This window comes from Gopherus flavomarginatus, chromosome 12 (genome assembly GCF_025201925.1).
Source record: "Gopherus flavomarginatus isolate rGopFla2 chromosome 12, rGopFla2.mat.asm, whole genome shotgun sequence".
Classification (NCBI taxonomy): Eukaryota; Metazoa; Chordata; order Testudines; family Testudinidae; genus Gopherus; species Gopherus flavomarginatus.
In genome coordinates, this window is record NC_066628.1 from 44,860,580 (window position 1) to 44,881,630 (window position 21,051).

Below are 21,051 nucleotides of genomic sequence, written 5' to 3' on the forward strand. Positions count from 1 at the left end.
ATGACTGGATAAGTGAGGAGAATAACACTGCAATGAGAAGCCTGAGCAGTGGAGACTGAGACTGGCTAGGCGAGGACAATAGGATCAGGACGAGGAGCCAGGAGTAGGGAAAAGAGAGGACTGAGCTAAGGACAAGTTGGAGAGTACAAAGCAGATGGGTCACACTAGAGCACACTCCCCCATCACCTAGAATAAAACCCAACATCCCTGAGTCTCGCCATTCCTCTGGTGGCAGCAGATGTCTGTGAAACACACTGGCATAGTGCCCCATCCTCTCATGCTGCTCTACGTAAAGGATGCTGCTGTTAGTTACTCTGTTAGCTCAAGTGGCAGAGGTCTGTGTGATGGAACTAAAGGTCCCAACTCTGCTTGCTGATGAGTTGATTTCAATATGATGCTGTGTGATGGAATTTCTGTTTACTCTTTAAAAAATCTGGGAAATTATACACAGAAAAAACCAGTTAAAAGAATGTTATTAAGGTTGCAGAGTCATGCATTCAAAGGTTAGGAAATGCCTCAGTTAAGATTATGTGAGCAACTCCCTTGAACACGTGTATTATGATACAGTCGTTAATTACAAGATTATGTACTATTTTTTCCAAAGGACCCCTGCCTCATTCAGTGCAAAGGATGGACCTGCTCTGAGGATGAATCAGGGCTGTATACAGAAGGAGGCTGTTGTCTGTAGGACCATTGCCTCATTTGTTGCATAAGTTGGAAGGTGTGTAATGAATGAAATAGGAGATAACAAGATGAGAAGGGGTGGTCTCATGAATAAAGCAGCTGAATGCTGCCCTGGAGAACTGGATTCTATCCCGGCCTCTGCCACAGAGTTCCCATGTGATGCTGGGCAAGCGACTTAAACTAACTTTTCACAGATGGTCTCTACTAGTATGCTCCTCATTTTTTGGGTGCTGGGTTTGAGACCATGGGGTCTGATTTGAAAAAGGGCTGAGCACTCACAGCTTCCGCTGAAGTCAGTTGGAGCTATGCTTGAATATATGGAGTGCTATAGTATGTTAAGTACTCTGAAAAATCAGGTACAAAGCACACCTCTACCCTGATATAACGCCGCCTGATATAACATGAATTCGAATATAATGTGGTAAAGCAGCTCTCAGGGAGGGCGGGGCTGGGTGCTCCGGCCAGTCAAATCAAGTTCGATATAACACGGTTTAACCTATAAAATGGTAAGATTTTTTGGCTCCTGAGGGCAGCATTATATCGAGGTAGAGGTGTATGTCGAATTGGACACCCAAATGTAGTGGAATTTTGACCTTAATCTCTCTGTGCCCAGTTCCCCATCTCTGAAATGGGAATATTATACCACCTCATCTCAGGGAAGTGTTGGGTATCACACAATAGCCCCCAGGGAAATCATATTTCCGACTTTAGGGCAGGATTTGAATAGCGCACAGTAAAATAAGGCTCGAAGCCACACATTGAACAATGTGGAAAAAACACCATATTGAATTGATGCTCAGTGAATGAGCACTGTCCATTCATTATGAGCACTAAATGAGGTAGGGGTCCTGTGGAAGAAGTAAAATGTGATCGTGTATCATAATGCTGCATACAAGGAGGTGAATTAAGATTGTACAGGCAATTCTGGCATGCGCACACACTTGTAACACTTTATGGACAGCCTTGAAAAAATGGATCACTTGAAAGGCTGTAGATCAAGAAATTAGTGATGTAGTTGTGATGGATGAGGCAGTTAGATCTATACATTGTGTAAATAATTTTCAGATTCTAAGCCAGAGGTCTCGATTTGCTCAACAGATACCTTGTTAGAGGCAGCTGACGTGACACGGCTAAATCAGTTTGACAAATCCCTTGACTAGGAGTTGTCAGTGTAAATTGGGTAGAGGTTTCGAGGAGATAACACATGCAATTTAAATAGAGGATAATAATCCTAGGGGGCCACTAGCTGAAGTTAATTGAAAGGTCTTAAAATGGTCTTTCTTTTTTTCCTTATCCATTTTCTCCACATATAATGTCACTGTCAGTGCAGACTGTCCTCTCTCTCCCACTGATTCCAGAATCAGTAAACAAAATAAAAGCTTATGGGTATCTGTATTGAAATCTATCTCAACATGTTATACATTCTTATAATTTACCATACGTGATGTCTGTAGAGTTCAAAGGCTGCAGGTGTTGGGGTCAGGTCTTTGCTTAATGTAATATACCATCCCATTTTTATTATTGTTGTATTGTGAGGATAAACCCTGCCTAAAGCCTTCAAGGATTGGCTACCACCCATCCATTCTGAAGCTGGGTTCCAGTCCTGCAGCCCTTATTCAGTAGATGTGAATGGGACTACTCACATGAGTAAAGATTGACCACTTGCCCTTTTGATTGGCTGTCCTCTCCTTGGCCTTTCTTCTAGGTGGAAAGACAATACAAGTACTTACTCATTCAGTGGGTGTCTTGAAGTTAAAAGATGTGTTTTTGGAGCACTCTACCTCATTATGTTCCTTCTAAGATCTAGTCATATCCCCTTTCTCACAGGCCATGTAGCTGAAGTTCTGAAGCGCTGCTGTGCTACAGTCAACCCTGGACATAAGTTTTCTTCTTGCTCTAGACTGATTTCAGATTTCACATCAGTTTTGAACATAGGGCCATTTTGCGTGCAATTGCACAACATTATAAATGGAGTAATTCATCTCTTTCTAGAAAACAGGTTAGATTGTCAGCTGTTTGGGGCAGGGACTTAGCCTTTGTAGTGTTCTGTGAAATGCATAACACGCTTCTGAGTGCTGCATAAATAGTATTACTGCAGTAGCCTTATGACCAGCGTGTGAATGCAAGAGATATTTGCTACTATGCTTTTGAAGAAAACAGAAGCAACCTTTTAATTTTTCCCTTTTACTTCTATCCCACACATCTGGGAGTTAACATTTTTTTTTGCAATATAGTTCATAATTCTTTTGCATTGATGTCATTATCTACTCTCCTGTTATTAAGAATTGGTTTGTGGATGTACGATTTTCATGGTACTGTACAGCTATCAGACTGAGCTGAGAGTACGATAGGAGAGTAGAAGTCTTTGCCTGCAAAGAGCTTTGTTTTCTTCTTGATGTGCACCTTTATTTTGCGGTTTTTACCTGGAACAATACTCTTCTGTGGTTTGATTTATTTTCTTAAAAATATAGGCAAAGGTAAGTAAGTTTCTGTTATCATTATAGATGAGAAAAATAAGTAACAATAATTTTGACTAATCTAAAGGACTCGAGTGGCAACTTGGAGTTACAGTCAGCCTCATCCAGAGTTGTGGGTGAGCCTTAAAATTGGGTCAGTAGAAACTTAAGAGTCTGTTAAGGTTTGATAATGTATATATTTTTAGTTACTATGTAAGATGATATAGTTGTTGGTGTGCATATTATTTTTTGTTTTACTAAAATAACATTGTCTGATTTATGCTGGATCTTTGCTAAGTGTTGACAGTTAAACACTGATGAGTCATCTTTTTTTGTCTGTAAAATGTTGATGCAATCACAGACACAGTGAGATGATAGTTAACAGGTTGTTTGTATATAACATTTATTTTTACTGTGTAGTGTACTAGTCTGCTTTATTCCAGTTTATAAAATTATAAAATGCACCCACCCAGAACTCTAGGTGCGTGTGTAAATGAAAAAAACAAACACCATATTTGCTGGTAATTTGAAAAAAAAAATATCTAGAACATGTTCAAGTCACAGGGGCCTTGTCCTTATCTGCTATCTAACTTCCATCCTTCTCCTAATGAAAAATTTACCACAAGCCCCTTAGCAGATTTTTAAGATCTTCCGCTATGAGTAGTTCACATTCCATTTTTACCAGTGATAATAAATTGCGTAAGCTCACTGTCTTTCTTGGAATTCTTGAGCTGCACCATGTGTAGTGCCGGGCACATGCTAAAGTGATTGTATGTTTACTATCTCATATGCTTTCTCTCTAATTTGTCTTAGTATTGAATATCTTTTAATTAGAATCACTACTCACAGTTTTGAAACCTCTGATTTGTAAAGACTGTTTGGTTGTGTTGCATTTTATTTAATGACATAGTTTGTATGATGAGCATCAGGATCAATAAAGTTATTGATTGTTGCTGATGGAAATTTTATGGCCAAATCCTGCAGTCCTCATCCTGACAAAACTCCAAATAAAGTCAGTAATTGACATGATTGTCTGAGTAAAGATTGTAGAATTTGGTCCTTATTCGTTAATACTCTTTCTCCCAATGTTTAGACATTTAATAAAATTCATTTAGTAACTTCTTTTTTATTAATATTTTAGACTGGGATGTTTGGGTTCCAACCCCTCCCAATTGGTAGTGTTCTGGTCTTTAAACTTGAATTTTCTTTCTGCTGCCATCTTATTTTCCCACTCTTAAATTATTTAAACATAGATTTTTGTGTTTAATTCTTTGTAGATCTGTGATTCGTACCCTATTTAAGAGGTAGACAAGAACAGCTTTCATGCTAAATCAGCCACTCACTTAGCTCTAATAATTAGGTACTCTAAGTGAAATCTTGTAATAATAATAATAAAAGAAACCTCCATTGGGCTTTTGTTGTCTCTTTAAAATAATTGCCAGGAAGCCATCTCACAGTGCTTCTGGTTTGGAGCAGAGCTGTTTGTGGGGGGCAGGAGAAATGGGGGGGCAGTTGGAGGAGGCCGTGCCCCCTGTTTCCTCTGCCTAATGATGGGTCTGATTCAAAACTCCTCAGTTTAAAAATTTCAGGGTGTGGCTCAGGGAGCTCATTTTCAATTTTGTTTTCTTTTTAAGACATTGCTCTGCAGGGCCAGAGGTTGGACATCACTGCTCTATCATTAATCTTTGACTTGAGAGGTTAATGCTTGTTAAAATATGCAAATATTTACTGAATTGCCTACTTTGTAAATGTACAAATAGGCATACAAGACCTTGATCTTAATCCTTGTGCCATTGCAGTTAGAAGAATCAGACACATATCTGTTGGTTGACTAGGTAGAAAGTGGATTCTCTGCGGTAGATTGAGAAAGAACCTAGATCTGTTTGCCTTAGCTGGTTAGCTGTCAGCTTGTCTGCTTTATCATAGGCTTGGACTCCATAAAATACACCATTAAGCTGTGATGTATAGTGGTGCACAATCATGGGCTGAACTTCTCCCAAAATATTAAACTTGTAGTTCAGTTCTGCTGTCTCTCCTCCTCCACTTAGTTTTGGTTTGTTGTTGGACCAACTATCCAGCCATGATGTAATTCTTCAAAAGCCTCTTGTGTGCCAGGAAGGATGGCGTTTACATTAGAATAGATGAGCTAGATGATTTTGTTGTTTATAGTTCTTCCTTCTAACCTCATCATTCCTCTTTTTCTACTGCTTTAAGAACACTGAGGCTGGAAATTTTTTATTGGGAGTGCGGGGCCAGACTAACTCCCCTTCCAAAACTTGGAGGAATGGATTATTAGGTAAATTTGCCTATGCTAAAGTGCCTTCTCCAGAAGGTGCTGGATGAGGAGCTAAAAGACCTCTTCAGTTTCTTGGATTATCCTGGGGAAGAACTACATAAACTCTTGCCTGTGTGGTATTTAGTCTTGCATTGTTATCACATGGATTGTAGTGTCAAACCATATCCTAAAACTGTATAAAACATAATTAAAATGTTGATGCTTTATTACAATTCCTAAGTTTAAATAATTATATAAATGTGCACTTCCATGTGCACTTCTCAAACACTGAATAATCCTCACGCCACCTCTTATAGGGAGTTAGTATTTTAATCCCTGTTTTGGAGATGGAGGAAACTGAGGCTTATAGGTAGTTTGCGCAAGTTCACAAAGGGAGAATTTTTGGCACAGCTGGGAATAGACTTCACATCCTCTGTCTCCTAGTCCTGTTCTGTTACCGCTACACCATGCTTACTCATGGGATAAATTAGAAATTATACTGTTTATGAAAAAAATCTTTGAGGAACTGAAAATCAATTTCAGTTAACAACTGCCTCCTCTCCATGCCTATACAAATATTTATTATTCTTGACTGTTTGTACGTGAGCAGCACTGGAACCACAATAGACAAGTTCTGAAAGATGTATGACCGTAGATGTCTACATGCCCTGTACTGTATGTGGTTAGAATTGAATGAGCGATTTTGTTAATGAGTATGCGAATTGTGAATGACAAAATGAAATTAATCTTTGTTTCTTGATTAAATTTGTCAGTTTCCGTACCTTGCCCAAGTATCAGCTTGCTTTTTTAGGATTAAATTCAATTAACAAATTGGCCTTCTGAGGCTCCCTACCTGTTTCTGTGTTCTGTAGATCTTCTGTGTCTATATTCAACATTCTGCATTCAACGCAGAGCATGTGACACAGTTTAGTCCAATAGGTATACAGTCCAACCAAAACTCTAGATTAAGTAAAGCTCTGGTATGGCTCCTCGGATGCTCTCTAAGGATGAGCATTAACCAAAAGAAATTGTGTGGCCTCTTCAGCATAAAAGGCCACTGCTCAGGGTGCGAAACTTGGCTCCTTTTCAGGCCAGCTGATTCAACAGGAATTCAGCCAGCCCGTAGAAGACAATTCATAAATAAAATATTTTTTTCTTTTACAAGGTGACAACTTGTGAAAAGTGGCAGAGCCAGTTGGTAGGTGGTGAGCTTAATTTCCAAGATATTTTTAACCTTGATGCATGGCTGCTCAGTGACCACAGTGGTCCCTGGGAGTAAATTTATCTCAAAGCTGGAATAACAGCTCTGTGTTGTAATAGGTTGTGGGGAGAATGGTTAGACACCCTACCTTCTGAAGAAGCTATATGCCTATCAGTTATAAGTATATTACCGCCTCCTACCCTTGGACAGTTAAAGTAAGGTCTGGAGCATATACAGCTCTCCTAGGCTGCTGAGGTAAACACCTCAAACAGTAAAGAGGTTTAATGAGACAATGGTCCAGGGAGTTTTGTTTATATGGGTGGTGAGGCAGGAATTAGGAAATCAAAAGTGTCATGGAGGAAGTGAAATCCTCTTTTTGTAGCTCTGTAGTGGGATAATGTAATTTAAATTTTTGAGTCTTTCAGAGAACGAGCTGCCAATCCCATTTCTTCATTTGTGGTTCCTCCAACAATTACTTGTTCCTAATACTGGAGCAAGTCCTAAGGATGGGAAATTTACTATGGGCAAAAACATGAGTGAACTGAACATTGCAGGCTATGGTAGAGCTAATTTTCTATTCCATTTGCCAATTGGTTCCACAGCTTGGAGCTAAATACTGGGAACTATATATATAGATATTGCAAGCCAGTGATTACTGGTGGAATCAACCGATCAAGTGAGGAACCCATTTTCATTCCTTTTACATTATGGACACATGAGAACTGAGTGTGGACTATACAAAAGCACTTGCAAACTTTCATCTGAACAAAATCTCTGAATCTGCTTTGATTTTGTGAACATTTGCAAAATTTGGCTTGTGAGAATATTTGTGGAAAGAAAACATTTGGGTTGAAATACTGGCCCCAGTGAGGTAAATGGCAAAACTCCTATTGATTTCATCCTTTCTGAATACTGATGTGGCTATGAATTCCCATGCTGGAAGTATTCATGTAGCCATCTTGGAAGTCATTCAATCAGGGACTGGAAACACTAGTGTGTGACATAAGTGGCCACTTAAACGGCAGGAATAGTGTGTCAGGATAGTCAAACTTGGATACTTGCATATGTGCCTCAATTACTTTTAATTTTTAAATACGATTCAAATGATTTTTTTAAATCATAGTTACTGGCTTTTATAAAACTGCAAGTCAGCCTTCCAAAATAGTAATAAAAAGGTATATTTGTTGAATATCAGAGAGGTAGCCGTGTTAGTCTGTAGCCGCAGTCTTTATGGTGCCACCAGACTCCTCGTTATACTTGTTGAAGACTCAGTCCTGCAAACATCTGGGTAACTTTGACATTAGTGGAATTACTCAGGTGAATAAGGTTACTTATGTGCTTAAGTGCACAAAATCTGTTGCTTGTCCTTACCATGACAATGATAATGAAAACTTGAATGATATTTTACTCCATCAGCAAAAGTTAAAGCTCTAGGTGGGTGTGTGAGAGTAGAATTTGGAAGATCGCTGTTAAGTTAGAAGGTAAAGTTATAGTCTTTCATCAGGATAAAGGCAGAATACACAAAATTACCTACACACACACAGCCATCTCTAACATATCAAAACAAGATGGGTTCAGTCAAAGTTGTTCTTACAAATCTTTAAACATTGGACATTCATTTGCCTTGTGATTCTGAAAATTAAATGAAGAATTATACAAGACAAATAGAGAATTACACCATGCGGCTGTAAAACATATTGAACATTTCTTGTTTACAGTGTACCGCTTAAGCATTAGCTGTGAAAGAGCATGTGGTGATGGGTAAAAAGGCACAGTGGATTAAATGGGAAAGGCCTGCTCTTATCTATTTGAGCTTTAGACTTTTGAAATTCAGGCTCCTTAGATGGATAAAAACCTAGAAAGATCAAACATAATGGGGATTTCTAATAGTGAATTTTTAATGTCCTAGAGATGGAAATTATTTTAAAAATCACAAAAGCTGATTTTATATTTACAAGAGCTATACATATCTCATAACAGTATGAGATAATTTATTTTAGGAAAATTTTCCAAAGGTGAGCTGCATGCTAAAAAGAAAATGAGAAATTGCATCATTCCCTGCTTCAGCTATCAAAACAAATTCTTATCAAGTCCATTTTAAACTAAAATAGCTGTCCTGAACCTGTAAAATATATCTAAATGTAGTCATGGGAGGGATAATATTGTAGAGGGGAGTTACTGAAAGGTTTTGTGCTTTGCTGACCGTGTATATTTTTGGAAGATAATCCTTACCACCTTGGATGTAAACTTTATCTCAAACAAAAAACATCCTTAAGCCATTGAAAGTGAGTTTTGGTAGCATCCAGCTAACCCCTACACCCCTCCTCATTACGCTTTCTTTTCTAAAAGACTACACCTTAAAAAACAAAACTCAAAAGTCCCAAAAAAATGAAGATGGCAGCAAGCATAATGCTACCTGACCTACTTGGGACCTCTGGGCTCTGTCTGACATCAATATGAATAAAACATGAGAGAGACTGGAAATGAACAGCAAAGCCACTTAAAATTCTTTCTTACTTTCACCCACCGGCCTGAGACCACATACTTTTAAGAGCAGAAGTGCTCCTGGAGAGAGGGGTGGCTTGGAGGAGAGGATTGAAGGTTGAGAGAAAAGACACTTGGTGACTAGGAAGTAGGTTATTCTCGAAGGATAGGGGGTGTCATTAATGAAGGCACAGAGCATTGGGTGGGTAGTCATTCAGTAAGGTACTTATGCATGTGCCTAACTTGAAACCAATGGGATTACTGACTGGCTTAAAGTTCAGCATGTGCTTATGTACTCTGATGAATCCTGGCTAAAACTAAGATCAAGAGGGGAGGTGAATGAAAGAAGCAGTATGAAGAAAGGATTAGGAAAAGTTGAGGGGATGAGGTAGGAAACATGAGTGGAGCTGGGTAGATGGGGTGAGATTATGGTGCCTTGAAAGTGAGAACAGAAGGAGGCTTGCCAAAATCTGATCACCAGTATAAAGCTAACCAACATTTATCATCCCCTTGCCCCCTCTTTAGGATTTCTGTCCCTGAGTCATGGCAGACAGAAGACCAGAGAAGTCTTGTGAACAAGCATGTGAATCACTTAAACAGCAGGATTATGAAGTGGCTGTGAAGCACTGCACGGAGGCACTCCTTTCCCTCAGCCAGTACCCCCCAGCTCACTTCCCGGAGGCATGCCAGGCTGAAATCGACCGCATAAAAATTGAGAGTCTTCTCTATAGAATTGCTTCTTTTTTACAACTTGTGAGTGTGACTCTTTAATAGTATCAGGTGACCTGGGAAGAAGAATCAAGTGCCTTTTATCTTTCAATGTTTAATTAGAAATCAGAACCTTATTATCATTGTCATGTTGCTTGGACATAAAACCCCTCCTTGCAAAAGTAGATGTAAGGATTCAGTTTTGCAGGGGTCTGTTTACCTGTGTATAGTAGCTTGCAGGATTGGGACCCAAGTGTAGTTTGGATCTGAATAAATGATTGACTAAAGAAACATATTTTATCTTTGGTGAAGCTTATTCCAGCAACAGAAATATTCACTAATAATGCATTACATTATATATATTGAATTAACATAAAAACTATGCTAAAAGTTTATTAATAAGGTTACAAAGTCAAGCACTCAAAAGTTAGGAAGTGCCAGAATTAAGGTTGCCTATCTGAATGGGATCTTCAGGGAATTTAGCTGCAAAACTCTAGCAAGTCTCTACCGAACATGTACAAACTGTGATTTTTCAAGTACCATATAGACCCTGCAGGTTCTGACAGCACCATAATAGTGCAAGATTAAGTAAACTGTACAATGCACAGGTAACAGTCTGAATTTTAAGCAAACATGGGAAATGATAGTTTTCTGTTTCCCTCCGGATGTTGTGGCTTCACACAAACACACAGACGCCTCTTCTCTTAAAACACCCATTTGGTTAGAGTCCTAGAAAAAGACAGCATTCTAAAGGTGAATGTATTAGACCCATGTCTGAAGTTCAATTTGAACTAATCTACCTTCAACTATATCACATTTTCTACCTTGAAAAATAGAATGTGTAAGAGAAAATGGGTTATTTGACGTTTCAAAGGGAGTTATTGATTGGAGCAGGAAGTCGTTTATCCTGATTGGAATAATATTGTTTTTAAACCTTTTCTTTTTTCTTCTTCCAGAAAAACTATGGACAAGCAGATGAAGACTGTAGGCATGGTATGCTGGTTTATTTATCTATTGTGATTTCTAACTACATGTAATCAGTTCTCTGGATTACAGAACGTTCCAAAACAAATATCAAAATTTTTGCTTTTTTAATGTCATAAAATTGTCCTACCTAAATTATTGTTCTGGTTTATAATGTAAGTACAACCCCACTGAAATACAGCCACCTCTGCTGTGGAGGGTGGCAGCTGACCAGTGGATCACGAATCCCTTTGATGGCCAAGAAGAAGCTGGCAATTTTGCCTGCCTTCCCAGAGGCATTTAGGCCATGATTCAGCAAAGCATGTGCTTGACTTTAAGAACATGCTTAAATTCATCCCTATTCAGCAGAGTCCTTAAGTACGTGTAATAAAGCCCATACTTAAAGTTAAATATGTATTCTAGTGCGTTATTGCACTGGAGTCTTATAGAGGAATTAACCATCCGTGCTAAAGTTCTGTTCTTTTATTATGGACCTGATCCAGCACCCAAGACTATCAGATTCTTTTCATTTATTTCACTGGGCATGGAGTCAGGCTTTATTAACATAGACTTGGGAAATAAATTATACTGTGGGAAGGTCCCATCTTTTGGTGCCCTGACTCTTTAACTAATCTTGAATTGTAATACAAAGATTTCCCCAAACCCTGATTCAGTTTGAAAGCAATTGTTAAATGGGGACTGTGTGATTACTTGTACTATAGATGTATTCACTTGATGAGATGATTGAGAGTTTATCCCTTCTGAATATTTTCTATGTATTCATCACATGCAATGCTGTCCTTTAAACAGTGCTATATTTAAAATCCACCTATTGTATCTGCTGCTAGAGCCAGAGATGCATTGTTCTGAACTGGCCAGCTCAGTTGTCCTTCCTGACAATGAATAAAGAGCCAAGAAGATATGCATGGAAGGATGAATAATGGCGAGAGGAGGGAGAAGAGAGAATGCCGTTAAATTAATTGTATTTTCATTGGCTAATATTCTGAGGGCCAAGTCTGGGTCCTATTGAAGTCAAATGGAAGATTTGCCATTGATTGCAGTAAGAGTAGGATTTATCCTTGAGACAGCTTTGTGACTTACACTGGGAGACTATCTTTGTTTCTTCTCAGCATGTATAGCAGATACCTGAATATTTCAAAGGAGCTATACAGTTAAGAATATTTTTCCTTATTGGGCATATACAATATGGTAATTGCTGAAAAAATATGCCAATTGTAGTGCAGATTAACACGTATTTTTAATTTAAACAGATCTCTTTTGAAATGCATGGTAGGGAAAAAAAATTAAACAGTGTTCTGGCCATGATAAGTCTTTAAAATCAGACACACTTACAGGGCTGTTCTAGCCAAAAGTCTGGTCTAGCATATTATACATACAAATCCTTTTTTCTCTTCAGGTTTAAAATATATAATTTTAGAACAATTTTAATACCAGGACGATTTTTATAATATATATAAGCAGGTTTGATTGTCTTCCTCTACTCTGTACTTTTAATTGATCTTCTCCCAGCAGCTAGCATTCAAAACCACTGCAGAGGTTGTCTTGGTGGGTCTAAGTTTTTTATTACTATTGAAAGGACATTTTAGAATAAAAATGCCATGTGTGTATCAAGTTTTAGGCTTGTCTGCCATAACGGTATCCATTGAAGCATGCACAAACCTTTTTGACAGAAAAAGCTTTATTCAATCTGCAGTTAGGACTTTTTACAAGACTTGACATATTGCAGACACCAATGACTTCATTTTGATTTAAAAGGAATTAAATGCATGCTCTAACATGTACGCTACAAGTATGTATTCTCTACAAACAGTTGTATTTACTGGTAGAAGCACTAGGGCTTAGTATAATGGTGAATCTCTTAAATTATTCCATAAATATTCAAAGAATTTTGTTAAAAATGAAAAGTTACAATGTGCTGGCCTACTGCAACAGAATGCTTTAGCTAAATAACTCCATTCAATTAAATATATAAAATATCTTTAACTGAGTATCTAAAGTTTGAGGTATGTTATCCTAATTATTAACTGTCATACATCTTAAAACTGAGTTTCTGGAGCTTTGTTTTTCCTTCTGATTTGGGAATAAGTCTCTTCTGAAATTGTTGTCAGCAGCCGCAGTGTGGTTTGAATTCAGAGAGTCATGTTTTAGGCATCTTAAAATCAGGGTTTGGTTGCCATTATATAGTTGAAAATATGTCCTGTCATTTTTTATATAGATGTTCTTTTGGGACTATTATTTCGTTGATGTGTTCACATAATTTCCCATAACGACATGCACACCTATTAAGTGGGAGAATTGATGTGTTTTTGAGAATCTAATGCTGCAGTCCCTGTGCCTGTAAACTTCCCATTAGCGTTAGTGGGAGCTACACACACATAAGAATTGCATACCTGGTGATTGGCAGTAGAAACAGAAGTGGTGATGTCGTCTGCAATAACAACAATGTATATTTTTGACTGTAACTTTAACAAACAGGCTTCCTATATTATTACAATTTGCATGCATAATTTTACTTAATATTTCAGTCTCTTAAAAACGATATTTTCTTTCTGGCCAGGTAACACATATAATTAAGTGTTATTACTACTGGACTGGAGCATTTCTGTATCATGAAATAAATCTTTTTGCTATTGCAAATGTCAAGGAAAGTATCTGTTTGGCTAGCTATCTGATCCCAGAGTTTACTGGTACAAAGTTTACTGATACATGAAGTTTTTAAATATCAGGATTAAAACAATCATTCCTATTGCAGCATGAGTGAATACCAAGTCACCTGGACTATTTTGTTTTAAAGTAGTAAGAATATTAATTTCTTTAGAGCGACTGACCAATGAAGAGGTTTGGTAAATTTGCAAACTACAAAGTATACTTTTTGCTAGCATGAATGGATCCTCATGAACATATTTTTATCACCAAAATGTGGTTTGTTGCAGTTTTGACGCTTGCAGGAATGAGGGAGATCCTCTGTATCCTTGTCAAAGAGCTGAAGTAACTGTCCCCTAACTTCAAGGATGCTGTCATCACCCTGTTGGCTAAAGGATGATGGGACTGCATCTCCTTTGAGCTCATCTACATAATTTCTTAGTTGGTGGGAGATGTCACTGCTAAATGACAGTAGGTATGAGGGCAAAGCTGGTCCAAGCCTTGCCAATTCAGGAAGGGAAGGTGTGAACCTAGGTCTCAGATGACATTTTAGTTTTAAAGGTGAAGGGAAAACTGAGTTGGATTTAGTTAAGCTTGTACTGTCTTGTGGTGCGGCTAAAAGTTGGTGCTTTGTGTTGCAGTGCTGGGAGAGGGACTGGCCAAGGGAGATGGCTCTTTCCGTGCAGTGCTTTGCTACATGCATCTTAAAGGGAAGCTGCAGATTGTATCTAATGTTCTTTCCAAATCACTGCTGGGCGAATCATTGGTAAGTGGATGTGATTTAATTTACATAACTGGAAAACTAACTTACTTTTGGATTTTTTTAGTCATTTAGTAGCAAACCTCAGACTGTCTCCTTGACCAGTTGATGATGATAAAATAATTCATATGGAAAATCCAAGGATAAATATATATTAAAATATTCAGATGCTTATATGTAAGCAAGAGCCCCAGTTGTTGCTTTATCAATGTTTCTGAGCCAGTGCGCTTTTTTGCGGATTTTTTTTCTACTTTTGTTATAAATCTGTAGAATGTTCAGGTTAGTGGTCTGCATCTAATCCCCATGGAATGTATTGTAATTTTTATACATGTGCCATTTAATAGAGCAGCACATACATTTCCATCCTTTTTGTCTGTATTTTAACCATCTACCTGAGACCTTTTTGTGTGTGCTTCAGTTGACTAAGTTCAGCTTTTATAGCAGAGAGCACATTGATGTGATTATATTTTTTAAAGATGACCCAAATTGTTTTTAAGTAAACTTCACAGCTGTTGGAGATAGAAAATAATCTAAATACTTCATTCTAAAATCAGATAGTTTGACTCACCTGCTGGGACCCGAGTTCAAGTTTCCTCTTTTAGGCCCTGATCCAGCAGAGCACTTACAGAGGTGCTTTACGTCATGCGCATGAGTAGTCTCCCTGACTCTAGTCACGTGTAAAGTTAAGGATGTACATCAGCCTTCACAGGATTTACTATCTGTGTTCAGTTTCTCACAGTTTCAGTTTCACACAGTTTCAGTATCTGTGCTGCAGCTTTCACCTGTATAAGCTGATGGTAACACTAACATCAAAGATAGCGTAAGGAAGGCTCTGCTCTGCTCTCAGATGTGTTAATGACTTCAAAAGCTCCTTGAACTCAGGCCTTGGGAAGAAAAAGCGTTCTGTGAAAGCAAATTTCTAATTTTAACAAGTTTATCATTTTAAGGGTGTTCCTATAATTGTTGAATCATTTAAGAGCTTAAACATGCAGCATTAATACTAATATATATAAAATACCATAAGTCCACTTGTTGCTATACAATGTGTGAGCTGTGCCAAGTAATTGTTGGGCCTTTGGTCTGAAGAGTATAAAATCTAAAGCCTACTTGAAGATTAAAATGTTTGGTAGAAGTGGTGGTGGTGGTGGTGGTACAAATCTCCTTTCACTTTCATCTGGGAAGGGGCTCTTGTTTTCCCTATTGCGGTTGATCGCTGTAGCACTGGTCAACCTTTGGGGCTACTGTCCCTTGATTGGAGGGCTTCCATTGTTGAATCCTGGCATCTTTAACAAGTCTTGGGATTGGTTGACATGCAGTGCGACACTGACTGTAAACATGCCTCTTCCTGTTATACCCCCTTATAGCATCTAAGATTGGGGTGCTGTGCAAGGAACAAATATGCATCCTGTGTATCCTACTGCATTTGGATGATTGGTTAGTTTTGAAGAAATCTAAATTTGGATATAAATATTGTAACGGCAGAAGAATACATTACGTTGGTGTAATACACTTCTGATGGCAAACACATTTGCTGAGATATATTCTCTCTTTAAAATAATGCACTCTCTGAATAATAATTTACTTTTATTTATCTGAAGCTTATCTGATATGGTTATGAAGATAAACAAAAAGAATGAAAAGGATTGACATACATTTTCATGTCTTTTAGTAGGAGTTTGCCTTCAGAAAAAATAATGTAAATAGCCAAATTCTCCATTACCTAGGCAATGCATTTCAGGCTGTTATTCTACAGTGGGTTGACACACAGCTTGGTCTTTCTAAGTGAAGCCCCTACACCCAAACTGAAACTTAAGATTTCATGACAGATCAAAGATCATAATTCATGGTTGTTTTCAGTAGGAATATTAAAGCCAGCAAATGGTTTACTGACTTCTCCCAGTGTCTGTGTGGAGTAATTCAATGAATAAAGTTTGGAGTGTTTTTACTTGCAGAAGCTGGAATGCATCCAGCTTCCCCCACAGTAGTATAAGGGAATGATTCTCAGTAACTTAAATTCTTGATGCTCTATAGATGAGCCCTACAAGTTGGATTTGTGAACTCTGTTTTTGGAAAGAAATGGAATAGCATTTCAAATAAAAGCTTTGTGTATGAGGATTATCACATGTGCAGATTGGCAGTAAAGATATTTGAGTTTCTTTTTGCTGCTCTGTAGTACAGGTGGAATGTAAAGGAGGATTATAACCATCTGCTACCTAACAAACTCAGTGGCACTTAATAAATGCAGCAAGTGGTCAGTTAATGAAATCACAGACCTGAATCAGAACTCCTGGGTTCAGGATTGTGCCCTCAACGTGTATGAGATTACTTTACTTGACATAAATTCATTTTAAAGCATTTTACTTGGGATTCCCTTGAATGTGAAGTTATTTTTCAGTTAGAAGGCTAACCCTTACATTGTAGTGAAAGCTGGTACAGAAGCGTTAAAGGGAAGAGACTCCAGAATGGAAAGAGTTAGACTGTAAAAGTAATCAATTTGCGAAATAGCTTCTTGAGAAGAAGTGACTAGATCATGGATACAGCAGTGTACATTTCTGATATTGACTCCTTCTGAGTTGGAGTAAATATTCTAATAACAATAATACCTAGCTCTTATATAGAACTTGTCATCAATAGATCTCAAAGCCCTTTACAAAGGAGGTCAGTATCATCATCCCCATTTTACAGATGGGGAAGCTGAGGCACAGAGAAGTGAAATGCCTTGCCCAACGCCACCCACCGGGCCAGTAGCCATGCTCTGAATAGAATCTAGGTCTCTTGAATCCCTTTCTGGTGGGCCACAGTGCCTCTAGTGTATTTGTTCTGAATGATACTGTCTTGTGAATGTTGAGGCTATTAATGCTTCATGTGGGTGACAGCCAGATTTCCTAGAGTTTATTTACCAAGTTGTCGTGCACATGTATCCCATTTTGCCTGACACCTGTCGCGTAAGATTAGCTTTTATCAACGGCAAGTTTCCTTGTTGCATAATGTTTGCTCAGTGTACACAGTATGTCATTTCCCGTTACGTAATAAAACTCAACAGCTCATTTGTCTTCCCCTCTTGCCCATCCCCTTTCCCAAAATACTGGGTAGAAAAAAATGTTCTTTGCTGCCTGTTTTTACCATAGCAGAAGATTTACGTACCGAATGCACTAACGTTTTTCTCTTTCCCTAGAACGGGATGGTAACTAAAGATTTGACAAGACTCAAAATGCTTCTTGCTGAAACAGAGGTAAGAGTAAGCATGTTCTTGGGAAGAAGGTGAAAACTGATCAGTTGGCTGCAGGATGTTTTGTTCTGTGCTCTGTGAACAAGGTATATTGGGCACCATAGCCTCCACTGCCCTTCCAGTCTTTACCATCTTTGAAGCAGCCTCGCACTAGTCTTGGATTTTTGTTTTTGTTGAAAGAATAAGAAGAATGCTGAAAAGCAGTTGACCGTGGCTTGCAGTATTGAGCAGAGAAAAATGAGAGCATCCACATACACTGTATTTATTTCTTATGACTCAGAAAGTCATTCCTCTTTCCAGGGGAAATTATCCACTAGAGCTCTTAGCCGTGTCCTAAACATTACGTAAGACTTAAAGTGCCTAGCAAATTCTAGATGTTCCATCAACATCTGTAAGAGGGAGGAGTTAGTCTAAACATTATATTTATTGATCGAATTACTGTTTTCCTATATGGACTTTGTTCATATTCTTTAAATCATTGCTTGTCATTTCCTCTAAATATAAAACAAATAGAGGTGTCAGTGCATTGTAAGACTGTGCTTTTATTCCAGATGCAAATTAAAATGATTGCACTTCGACTCTTTCTGTTGCATCTACTTTCAGCTTTGGAACAATCTGCTCAATGACCAGCCCACTACTTCATTTGCCAATGTCAAATGTTAAATTCTTATGTCTTTAACAGCAGTATGATTCACTCACAAAAATAATAGTCCCTCTTTTTTAAACAATAGCTTTTTAAAAAAAGACACACACTCCGTTCCACTAAGACCACTTTGTGCCATGTGAGTGATTCAGACTGATCTTAAAATAGCCAGAGAGAGCTCTCCGCTGGCAGAGGTGTGCCTCTGCAACTTTCTGCACCAGCTGCCTCTCCTACCCCAGTAAAAGATAGAAAAAAGGGATATCAGGTGTACAAGGGGTGGTTGGGACCGGGAAGGGACACGGCGTAGTAGAGCTCTACCATACCATGCTCCCCTGGCATAAGAGCCATTATGGGCCTTATACCAGTGACAGACGTTAGAATAGGCTCCCTACTGTTCTTACTTCCACAGGGGCTGGATTGATGAGGATCCATTGAGCTGTGACTGGCTCCTATTGGCCACGGTTTGATGTCGTGGTGAACTGGGGCCAAAGTTTTTAGATAGTACAATTCAATTTTTTTCCTTTATCAGAGAAGTACACTGTGGTACAGTAGCTTTAATATTCACATTAGATTTCCCCCGTTCAGTTACTGTGATTGCTGCCATGTTAACATGAGACTCAGGTTTGTGACCAGAATGTTGTTTGAACTAGCTGAGATTTTTTTTTTTATACTGACCGATAAAATACAATCTCTTATGAATACAGTAGTAAAATGGAACTTACAGTCAAAATCTTGATATGTGAACCAACATATCTTTTTTTTTTTTGTAATTGCAGGCAGCAGCTAGCAAAATACCCTCAGGATACCATGGGGAGGATTTGGAAGATGGTAAGTAGAACGTACTTAAAAGATGCTTTGAGTTGCATGGTGAAGCATTGATGATGGAACCACCGTAGCTATTTGAAGAAACACCATTGTCTTGTATAGGCACAGCCCAATCATTTGTCCCTGATGTTTAGTTGGAGGGAAGGCACTAGCAATGAAGGGGAATAGTTAGCTTGAGTTAGTGAAATGAGAGAGGCATGCCTCCTCTCCAGTTTTGTTTGGAGACACCAGGCCACATTTATTGGTCAATTTGTTATGGGAATACTACAGATTAATTTCTGTAACTTGCTTTATATGACTCCAACTTTCGTCCCACATAAATTTCTCAGGTATTGAAATTAATTGCTCATTATATTGCTATGGAGAAACAGAAGACCCGCTTGTCTGTTTATATGCTGTGAGATGGTGTTCAGAAACATATAACCCTGTGCAGTTACTACCAATAATTCTAATACTGGCAGCTGGAACAATAACCAGAATCCTCCATTACTCTACAGGATCTCAGGATGGTTGGCAATTCCGCCCCCCACCCAGGGGCGTCACAAGTAGTGAGGAGTACACGTTGTGTAAGAGGTAAAGTGATACTGTTTTATCGGTGATGAGAAGCACCTCTGTTTAAGGGATAATTTCATTTCTTTTGTTTGCCAATAACTGTTTAATTCATGAGTGGAGAAACTATGAGGTCAAGGAATATAACCTACCTGTTAGATCAGGGAACCCATTCACAGTGTGACTCTGGGTAAGTCACTTCACTTCTCAGCACATCAGTTTCTCTGTCTGTAAAATGAAGTCAATAACACCAACCCTTAAGTATGATTAGTCCCATTTTGCAGAGGGAGAAGCGTGCGCGCGCGTGCACACACACACTAAATGCCTTGCTCAAGATCACACAACCTGTGCTAAGATTGGCATTCTTAGCTCCTAGTCTCTCTGTCTCAGTCCATTAGACCATGCTGCCTGTGTATGGAATATGTAGTTTTTGTCATTAGTAAAAGCGCCAAAAGATATAGTAACCTGGGAAGTCCTGCACTGTGACTTGATTCTGTCTTGCATGTGTCACATATACAGAAATTAATTTCCCAGGATGTGTAGCAATCTGACCTGCTTTTCAGCTGGTATGATTGAGCCTGTGAAAATCTAGGTGGTTTGGACCTGATTTTTCAGAGGTGCTGAGCACCTGCGATTCCCAGGTGTCAGCAGGTGGTGTTGGTGCTCAGCATTTTATAATTTCATGCTGGTAATCATGCCAGGAGCTTGACAATTTGATGTTTGGTAGCCTTTTGATGTCATTTACATAACAGGAGCACTGTGTGAAATTTGTCATCTTGCTCCTGGGCTTGGTTATTTGAATGTTGCTGATTGGTTTTTTTTTTTGCCATATGAAAGAAGCAGCAGCATTTTAGAAAAATCAAGCCCTCTGTTTTTAACTCTCAATATTGTACCTTTATAAAGAGTGGCATTTTGAGCCAGATTTTTAATCCCAATTCTGAATTTTGTTCAATTAAAGATATAATCTAATGTCTACTGATTACTTCTGTATTACAGGAGCTATTAACTTAGTGAATCCATGTGATTATTATAATTCTGGCTGTGGGAGTTAGATTTATTTATAAAGAGACAGTAAGAACACTGAATATTCATTTTTGAAACCACAGTTGTCTTGAGGTTGGCACATGGCAATAGAGATGTGGCATCTGCTAGATAATGAAATGAAGGAATTGCAAAACGTACTCAATAAGGAACTGAATGTGTAAAATAAATGTAATTGTTGCTAGAAGTACTGAGAAATGAAAGAACTTGCAAAACTAGTTAATGGTGAATGATTTGAAGTGCTTTGTCTTCCTATTAAGTGCTGATGAGGAAGAACCCAAATACTTGTTTCTAGAAATATTTTCTCAAAAATAAGAACACTTCTGATACAAAGGGAAAACATTTTCTAAATAATAGTAAAAATTCCAAATATCCAGCAGTGTATATTATGGTGTATTTTTTTAATTAGGTCAGGAATTAATTTGAAATTTCTTCTTAAAGGATGTTGATAAAACTATAGATTCAAAACAGTCTCTTACATGTATTGCTAGTAATAGTACAGATTGTTCTAAATTTAAACAATTTCTTTTACTCACATTTTTATAAATTTGTTTTGTGTTTGCCCTTCA

The 21,051-nt window shown here is 38.2% G+C and overlaps 1 protein-coding gene across 4 annotated transcripts in view; it reads left to right on the plus strand.

The window, feature by feature from the left end:
* The window catches only part of HELZ (helicase with zinc finger), a 136,548-nt gene that overhangs the window by 9,672 nt on the left and 105,825 nt on the right, over window positions 1-21,051 (plus strand). For 3 of the 4 annotated variants that reach the window (XM_050920637.1, XM_050920639.1, XM_050920638.1), the window contains exons 2-7: window positions 9,626-9,853; window positions 10,765-10,801; window positions 14,077-14,201; window positions 17,371-17,427; window positions 18,844-18,895; window positions 19,390-19,465. In XM_050920637.1, coding sequence (XP_050776594.1) covers window positions 9,644-9,853; window positions 10,765-10,801; window positions 14,077-14,201; window positions 17,371-17,427; window positions 18,844-18,895; window positions 19,390-19,465 — 557 coding nt within the window. In that variant the 5' untranslated portion in view covers window positions 9,626-9,643. The remainder of the gene's footprint in view (window positions 1-9,625; window positions 9,854-10,764; window positions 10,802-14,076; window positions 14,202-17,370; window positions 17,428-18,843; window positions 18,896-19,389; window positions 19,466-21,051) is intronic. The other variant, XM_050920640.1, reaches the window with a different exon arrangement.